Here is a 9189-nt window from a genome sequence, read left to right as displayed (position 1 = left end):
AACGCACCAATCATAAATGTTGATTAAAAATCTTAATCATCTGTAAATTAAGTTAGGATGTATTATCTCACCAAGAAATTAAGATCGTACTGAAAAAATATAACCACATTTGCTTTTCAATGGTTGGTAATATTTAGTTTTTTTTCCCCACTGTTTAAGCAGCTTTACACTGATTCTTCAGAATACATTGAGAACACAGGAATTGAAACAGATGATTTTACAATGATTGATTATAATTACCAAAAATCTAACGATTTATAACTTACAAAACCTGAAATACGGGGGGAAAAAAATCTACGAAATGGTCGTTACATACACGTGCTCTAGTATACATTATGCCGATGGCATTGCAACTGGACATTTGTTTTGTCACCCATTCTACACTCATGGTTCGTGGCTGTTAACCCGGCTATGAAGCTCCAGCATTTCTTGATGATTTGGGTCAACCGAAAGAGCAGCTCGACAATCCCGCAGAGCACCCAAAACATTATTAGTATGCTCATGGAATGCCGCTCGCAGATGTAGAAGGTGAAGGTCTGCTTTGAACGCTATTGCCCTTGATAGTTCGGCAATAGCTTCATTTACCTTGTGGCTATCCATCAACACTGTTTCCATAGAACAAATCATTTAGTTAACAAAAAAAAAAAAAAAAAAAGCTAAATCCTTAGCAATGGCCATATAGCAACATCAAATGCTATACATTTCCAATATTTGCAGATCCCGAAGGAAAAAGAAATTCAACTTGTACATAGAATCACATTTCCCCATTCTACATTTTATGTTTTATTATGTCAACTTCTATTATGGGCTCACTATTCCTCAAGTAATTATCATCATCATATGGCAATCTATTACCACAAAAAGATGAGATGGGCCAAAGACAATAATATATACCATCAATATTATTCTTAGGCATCATCCTAACAACAAATAAATTGGTGGTTGTAAAAGCTTGATGTATAAGGCAGTCAGAATAAACAAGGGTAAATAAAGGATATAACAACCTGCAGCGCGGTATCTGTATGGGTACACCCGAAGAGGATCCAATTGAGTGACCATATCTAGATCAGCTTTTGTCAAGTCACGGTCACCATACTCAGACCTCTTCTCGTATGCAGATGCATTATTACGTGCCTTTTCAATTAGTTTGGTCATCTCCTCATATGCTGCAGCCTTATCATTCCTCAGATAATGAACCCGAGCAAGACCTTGATGGGCTCGAGTATGACGGATTTTGAGGGCATTAATGTAGCAATCAGCAGCTAAGTCTAGCTTCTCACAGTCAACATAAACACTTCCAAGATTGTTCAGAGCCTGAAAAGAAATGGCCAGTTAAACTATTTAAAGAGACTTTTTCAATGCAAGCCACAACTAGTTGGCAGTCTGCCCAATCACATCGATGATTCCGCAGACGCCAACTTCACTCAATTCTCAGTGATTTCTGATTTTGTTAGTCAGGAAGATAATGCACAGAAATGTTTTATGTGGTATCAATTCCATCAATAAATATTAAACTTTCAGATTAATACTCCACATATCTATATGAGTCCTTCACTGCTGATACGTTTCAGACTTACCGTCATTCCAGCATTTTCTGGCTGGCAACCAACATAACGGTCAATTTATAAATTGATAAATGAAATAGCATTCAGAGGCAACAGCTAAAAAGACTAGAGTTCTAGAAAAGGTCTCCAAGTGGCAATGATGAACTGGAGGGGTAATCACAGATATAGCATCAAATTGTAAATAATTAAAGTAAGATCCACTCTCTCACAACGATATCAAGGTTTTCAAGGATATCTAGTTAATTGAATAAGACATTTCACAGATTTATCTCAAGTGGTATAGAAAGATGTTCATCCTTCAACCATCATACTATTTGGTGGGAATCCATTCTGAATATGTAGGTTATTGAGAAAACCGTACCTGACCTTTGCGCAACCTATCTGAAGGGCACTTCAGAGCATCTTCTAGGAGGGAAATAACTGTAGAAGAACAAGACGGATCTTGGCTTGAGTCAGCCAGCGCATAGGCCTTCAAGAAGAAGGCTTCAAAGGATCTCCTAATTTTAATTGATTCCTCAGCTTTTTGGAGCCCTTCCTCACAATGACCAGTATCATACAAAATCCAACCCTCATAAACCAGTCTCTCATGTTCGCTGGATGCATGTTGACGAGCTAACTGTAAACTCCGCATGGCAGCTTCAGGGCAGTTCAACCTGAAATTTCAACGAATGCAATCTTCAACTGTCACTTGGAAAATATTACTTTCCCACTTCACAAAAGTGGGGCCCAAAGCAGGAAGGGATATGCAATGACATGGAAACGTTTCAAGACAAGGGGTTGTCATATTGATTCTTTTAAATTTTGTTCTGTTGAAGTACATATAAAATGCAATACTAATGAGTTAAAGAATTTAAGTAATTAGAAGTAGCTAGTAATACAGACTAAATTTCCTATTCATGTACTGTAGAAATATATTTGCAGCGCAAATAATGTTCTTGCACTCTACCATTGCGAGGTAAAGGAAAAAACACATTATCTCGTTGCTTTGAAAAGGCCAGCATGTATACGTATGAAATGACTAGCCTGAATACTGAATACATAATATACTCATTTTGTCGTTGGTCATGCATTCAACATGCATAGTTTTAACAATGAAGTTTATATGTTATTAATTCAGCATATGCCCTTATCTGAATTTTTTTAGCATATGCCCAAAAATCAACAAAAATCTAATTTCAGCATGTAAAAAACGCTCAAAAGCCTTCTAAAGCTCGATGTCCAATTTTTCAACAACGATAATAAATGGAAAAAAAAGTAATCTACAGCCTCAACACAAATAGGTGACCTATTAACCTATCAGAAAAAATAAGGCCATCTATTCGAACAATTGCTTATAGAAAGTTGCATCCAGCCAATCATTGCTGGACACCAAACAAAAATATCTACGAAAAAGAAGTTACAGGCTGAGGTTAATGACATGACATACCGCAGGAGAAGCAAGGACTGTCTGAAGTATAGGACACCTTTTGATGCATCAGACTCAAGCATCTGGTAGATTACAGACAGAGACCCGATATCATCAACTGAAGACCATCTATCATACAACTGAATCCAACAATCTGCTGTTGTCCAATTGTTAACATGCTCACGTACAAGAGTTCGGAGTTGGGATGCAGCTGCTTTTCCCTCAAACATCCGATAATCGGGGGAGAGAGTAAGAATTGCTTGAATGTCACAGATTGCAGCTTGATAATCTTCAAGAGCAAGGTAAAAACAAAACCGGAGTTCCAAGCATTCAAGTGCAAGTTTAAATCCAAGAATACGGTTGATTTCGGCAAGAGCTGCATGAACATCTTGTTTCCTCATTAAGGAAGCAGCTCTAAACATATAGGGATAAGTCAGAGTTGGGTCCAAGCCAGTTGCTTTCTCAAGATCTGCCAATCTTTTATTGCCATCGCAATATAATGATCTCTCCTGATACATCCAACCAAGCGGGACACCAGTAGAGATGACTGAAGTCAGTTTGTCATAGGACCATTGCTTGTTACCATTTATGTGACTTAACCTAGCCAGCCCAACGGCAGAATAAATATGGCCTGCATTAAAAGCAGCCTCAAACAGACGTTTAGCTTCATCATACTCTTTCCTCAAGAGCCTCACACATCCCAATTGATGAGAAGCAAAAAGTCTCTGCCTATCAGTTTCAGCAAATTCCACCAACCTTTCTAGGAAACAAGCAGTGTTCTCAGATTGAGGATCAAGATATAAGGAAACTTCACTTAGCAAACAATAAAGCGCAAACGAGGCATGACCCACCATAATTGACCTTTGTTTTTTATTAGCAATCATAAATATTTCCACCACACGATGATCACTCAAGCAATCAGGGAGATCATTTAGAAAAGTTTGCAGGCATGATGCAGCAAGAATATGGCAGTCCTCTTCGAGGGCATAGTCCATGAGCTCTAAAGCATCTTCTTTAGAGGATACAAGAGATGCCAGTTTTCTGTCACATGCATCTTTGAGCTTTTCGCAACAAAATTTATTTGCAAAAATCAATATTTCTAACAAAAGATCTGGAGAAACTTCACCCAAATTCCCTGTGTTGCTGAACTCCCTTATAGCCCTCATGCCCGAAGGGGAAAGATTGTTTTCAGACAGATCAATGACCTCACGGTTTGATTCACTGAAGGACCCATTAAGCATAGCATGAAAAGGAGCTGAGAGACCTGAAATTTTCTGTTTATCACAAACAATATCCTCATCATTAATTTTAAAAGTGACATGCTTTGATACTGGGTTCCCATCAGCGGCACAAGTGTCATAGACACTTCCAGCATCTAACACAGTATCTACAGGGAAATGGGTAGCAATATCTTCCGGTCCAAACTCTTGTGCGCATTTTTCACAAGTGGAAAGTAGGTCAGCAATAATTTCTTCCCCCTGCTTCTCATATTTTAACCATGCCCCAAATATAAGCTTCTCATGGACAATACTAGCTTTCTGCCAAGCAGAACGAAGACTTCTTCGCATAAGTTTAACCTCGCCAAGCCCCCTAAAGACCTGAAACTGAAGCAAATAGAGATTCGATCTCTCATGGGCGGGACATGACTCAAGTTCTTCATGAATTTGAGCTAGAACTTCCACATAATCAACAGGTTTGAAGTACGGCAGAATTGATGGTTCAGGGACCTTGATAAGAGATTCTCTACAACAATAAAATCAATCCAAAGAAATTAATTTGCTGAAATAAATAATAGACAACAAAATAATAGCGGGAAAAAAAGAAAAAAAGAAAAAAAAAAAAACAGGCTTACATCGAAGAAGAAGAGGATTGTAACGAGAGTTTGGACAATTTCCCTCTCTCAACCTGGAGCCAAGCCTGTGGATAGAAAGCATTGAGCTGCGTTTCTTTACAGGAGTCGGAAGGGAAAAAAGTCTTCATAGCGCACGGGAGTTCAACAAGACTCCCGGATCTCCAAAAATGCCAGATGGCTACGTTTCCCCAACCGAACTAACCTAACGAGGACCAATAAGAGAGAATACTGAAACATACATCGCAGACAAAAACAAATCGTCAGATCGCAAAAACCTAATCGGGTCGGGGAATTTCATGCTCAACAATTCAAAGCTCCATATCAAAAATATTCTCGGGACTACGAAAAAGCAGCTCAGAATCTTCCAAAGGAAAAGAAAACGAATCGAAGAAAAAAAAAAAGAAAAAAAAAAAAGCCTTGTCTTTAGGGACGGTCACCAGCATAGACGGTAAGGATAATAAAAAATTGCAGTGAATCACCGTTTTGAGTACAGAGAAACGAAAAGAGAAATCAACAAGGATTAGTGTGATTAAGATGTAAAGAAAAGTAGGGCGAAACAATCACCGGGAATTATGTAAGATCCCTCTCCCAGAAGCGCAATGAAGAAATCCAGAAAATGATCCATCCAAGTCCTTCATAGATGTGGAAAAATCGGAGATTACAAGGTGAGCTCTGGAATCGTGAAGATGAAATTGAATGGGGCGAAAACGAAAATTTTAGCCTCGAACATCTTTTGAGCCTTTGTTTTTTATTTATTTATTTTTTTATTCGCGTTTGGTGAAAAGGAAAGTTGTCTTCTTTTTGTCTTCCTTTCTCACGTTCTTTCCGTTGGAAGTCCAGAAAAGATTGCAGCCACTGTTTTCTTTTCGTTAGGGGAAAAAAAAAAAAAAAAAAAAAAAAGAGGTAAATAAATAATCAAAATTTAGACAAAACCCTTTTCTTTTTTAACCGCCGGAATGTCCCAACCCTGACAAAGGCGAAGGCATTGCTAAAACGCCGTCGTTTTTTCAGAGATTTTGTCCTGTTGCCAATCTGGTCCTCATCTTTTTTATATTTCAATTATTTATTTTTATTCTTCTTCCTTCCATCACTATACATACATATAAGGTATTATTGATAATAAAATTTTAAAAATTGCGGGGAAAGCATGCTGATACAATGTATGAGTGAGCACATGGAAACAATTATTAAGTGGGTGTAGGTCTAGGTGACGACGGAATAACTCCTCTGAGGGACAGTCTTCACAGTAGCCCACACCAGATCCATATATAGAGGAAACTGTGCAATTGCAAACAATGTGACTGGCAAGCAAGTCACAGCGTACACTGGCAATGCAGCATATTGAAGCTTTTCACTCAGCACAAAGTAATGCCCCGCACAAAACGAAACCAGCATTGCTGCAATCGACACGAAAAGGGACGATAAACCCACCAGAAGCTTCCTCGGCAGATTGCCTCCGAAGTCCTTTTCTTGGAACCTCGACGTCAAGATGGACAGAAACATCACCAATGCCGTCACCGAGCAAGAGAGTGCAATCAGAGACGCGATCGCAAATACGTTGAAGGTGGGTTGCCCGTGGAGCAATGGCGTGCCTTTTGGATCGTTCCCACCCGGGACGGTGGCGGCGGTGGCGAAAGCGACGGTTGCAATCAGGGCAGCCACCAAAGAGCAGGACTCCGAGGTGCTTGTAAGCCACTTCCCCCCGTTTTCCACCAGCTCAGTATGGGTCTCGGATAAGATAAGTCTTGCAGTCTTTCGGTCCTTGTTATAGTGGGGGAAAAAGTTTGGGGGCATCGATCCCTTCACATACTATCATCACAATCGTGGTAACACTGGTTAAAGGAAGTGGAGCAGAATGGTTATAAATAAGTACTTAAAAGCCCCCGAAATTACCTGATACCATTTAAGTTCCCATTGCATTTGCAAGGCAGCTCCGGGGATGAGCCAAGGCTTATGATCTCCCAGCTTTGCTGCAAGGTGCAGCGCGCTGTTGCCTTGAGAATCCACAACTCGAAAGGCACTCTGTTTCACAATATTTTTCTCCACCAATAGTTGGTAGACGTGAGGATGCCTATTCTCCACAGCCAACAACACAATGTTCTTCCCATCCGCGTTTAGATCATGGATGGCCACAGGAAATAGATGGAGGATTTTCTCCACCATCTCCACCACACCATTCTTTGCTGCAACCAACACAGGCGTCTCTGTTGTTCTCCCTGCCGCTGCTGCAGCTGTGGTAACCACTTTCTTGTTGTTCTTCTTGTCTCCAATAGTTGGAGGAATATGTTTGTGGATTTTATCAACCAAGCCACCATTCGATTCTATAACAATGTTTGTTCCTTCTTCTTTCTCTTCTGCTACCACCAACACAAAATCCATCCACATCAGCTATTCAACATTCGTTTTTACTGAGTTGTTTGAAAGAAGCTACAAATATTATTGTATACCGTCATTAATCTCCTCGGGGGACGGCATGTTTGGTTGTTGGGGAGAATCCGTGGGAGGTTGAAGATGATGGGTTGGATGTCCAGAGATGTTGTAATCATCGAAGGTGACACTGCCGTTGGCGAAGTGATAAGGCTGTGTTTCTTCTTCTTCTGCCTCTTCTTTGGCTCCCATAGGTGAACCTCCATTGTCATCATATTCATACATTGAAGCACACTGTAGAAGTTGGTTCATAACTTGGACAGCCCAAGTGTGCTTCTCCTTCTTCTCCTGAATCTTTTTTATTTGTGCAGAGCCTTCCACACAAAGTTCCATTAATACACTTGTTAATGAAGATGAGAATAGTTAATGGTGGGTTTCAGACTACCTAGCCCCATCACTATGAGCACTGCCTTGGAAGCCATTTTCAGAAAGTTGAAACATGTGGCATAATTTTGGGGGAGAATTGGGAGCTCATGATGTTTGACCATTGAATCATGCCCTGTAATTCACGAGAATTCAAGACATGCATCTGTAATAATATATATATATATTGATGGTTACTTCAAACAACCTTTTTGTTGAGGAGGATTCTCTGCATCTGCATCTGCATCTGCATCTGTGGTGCTGTTGGGTTTTTTGTTTGTTGTCCCCACAGTGAACACTACAAAGAAAAAGGGCGAAGAGTGAATTATATAGTAAATGTTAATAATTGCTTAGGCTGTAAGACATGACCCAAGACAGAAGCTTGACCCATTCCAATTCCTTTCCACAGAAAACTGAAGAAGTGGGCGCATGTGTTGTAGTTGGGTGGATAACACTTGTGATGGTTTGGATACGAGGGTCGCTGGTGCAGTGATAGTGGCTTCTTGGGTAGAGCGTGGCGAAATGAGTGTGGTTCCACCTTTATTTGGTCCACAAAGATACCTGATATAAAATTGAATTTTAAGCGCACTTTAGCTGTTGCGGAAGTAAGGCATATTTGGAAGTATCGGTATAGAAAGAGTTACAGTGATAAACGATCATCTTCCATCTTCCCAAGTGAGTTCCACTCTTGAAAGCGGAAGGCTTGGTGGCAAGAAGATGGAGTGGAGTAAAACCTTCGACATTCACAAACTCCACCAGTTCCTTGTACAGCTCTATGATATGAACTGCCAGGTCTGTTCATTTAATCAAAATAAATAAACAGCGTCTCACATATATACAAGAAAGAGAGGGAATGAATAGAGAAAACTGACCAAAGAAATCACCCAAAATGGCGCAATGAAGAATGGTGTGGCCGTCGTTGGATCTTCGACAGTGGTCGATGGTGCAGGTGCAGAAGGCGTCGAGGCAAAGGAAAGCATCTTTGTTGCCATGCAGAGCCGCCAAGAAGAGCGGTGTCTCGCCCTCCTGGTTTCGAATTCCCACCAAGGAAGCCTCAACCGACGCTATGTCGTAACACATCTTCACATTCCCAAGCGTAGCCGCAATGTGAAGCGCGGTATTGCCTCTGTCGTTTCCCATTTCAAGCACTTTCTTGGTGTTGCCTTTGTCCTCTGAGATTATTATGGTGACCAGTTTTTCCACTACGCCAACTTGGCCGTCGCTCACTGCCACGTGCAGCGCCGTGTCCCCTCGCTTCGTGATTTTCAGACCGCGAGCTCTTGCATCCGTGGAGTACTTCTCCACCACTTCTTCCCATCTTCCTTTCATGGCGTTTTCGAACACAAATTTCTTCAACCTTTCTATCTCCATTTCTTTGCTGTTTCTTCTCCCAACGCTCTCGTAAATACTTTTTTTTTTTTTTTTTTTTTTTTTTTTGTGTGTGTGAAACCAAGGGAAAGAGGTGGGTTTTCATTGTGCTTGAGCATCAAGTTTTGAATCTTCCATTACTTTGGGTTTGCCTTCTTTTTTATTTGTAAATGTAACAATGATTGATTTTTCTTTTTCTTTTTCCTTTT

General features: G+C 40.4%; 2 protein-coding genes across 3 annotated transcripts; both read right to left on the bottom strand.

Annotated features, from left to right (window-relative positions):
* Window positions 1-90: 90 nt before the first annotated feature.
* On the bottom strand, window positions 91-5618 carry LOC111794889 (ETO1-like protein 1). Its single transcript, XM_023677069.2, has 6 exons — window positions 5387-5618; window positions 4823-5050; window positions 2992-4713; window positions 1927-2218; window positions 1005-1314; window positions 91-605 (listed from the first exon to the last, which is right to left on the bottom strand). The coding sequence occupies exons 2-6, from the start codon at window positions 4948-4950 to the stop codon at window positions 385-387; spliced, it is 2673 nt and encodes an 890-aa protein (XP_023532837.2). The 5' UTR covers window positions 4951-5050; window positions 5387-5618; the 3' UTR covers window positions 91-384.
* Window positions 5619-5837: 219 nt separating this feature from the next.
* On the bottom strand, window positions 5838-9022 carry LOC111794857 (uncharacterized). Of its 2 annotated transcripts, none has more exons than XM_087124202.1 (8): window positions 8485-9022; window positions 8257-8406; window positions 8000-8173; window positions 7821-7910; window positions 7635-7748; window positions 7270-7563; window positions 6716-7179; window positions 5838-6631 (listed from the first exon to the last, which is right to left on the bottom strand). In XM_087124202.1, the coding sequence occupies exons 1-8, from the start codon at window positions 8981-8983 to the stop codon at window positions 6026-6028; spliced, it is 2391 nt and encodes a 796-aa protein (XP_086980328.1). In that variant the 5' UTR covers window positions 8984-9022; the 3' UTR covers window positions 5838-6025. The 2 variants fall into 2 exon arrangements, with proteins under 2 accessions (XP_086980328.1, XP_086980329.1); XM_087124203.1 differs by having other exon boundaries at window positions 5839-6631; window positions 6716-7176.
* Between the last annotated feature and the right edge of the window lie 167 nt (window positions 9023-9189).

Source organism: Cucurbita pepo, chromosome 5 (assembly GCF_057944985.1).
Source record: "Cucurbita pepo subsp. pepo isolate OVF chromosome 5, ASM5794498v1, whole genome shotgun sequence".
NCBI classification, from domain to species: domain Eukaryota; kingdom Viridiplantae; phylum Streptophyta; class Magnoliopsida; order Cucurbitales; family Cucurbitaceae; genus Cucurbita; species Cucurbita pepo.
This window is presented reverse-complemented; position numbering and strand designations above follow the sequence as displayed.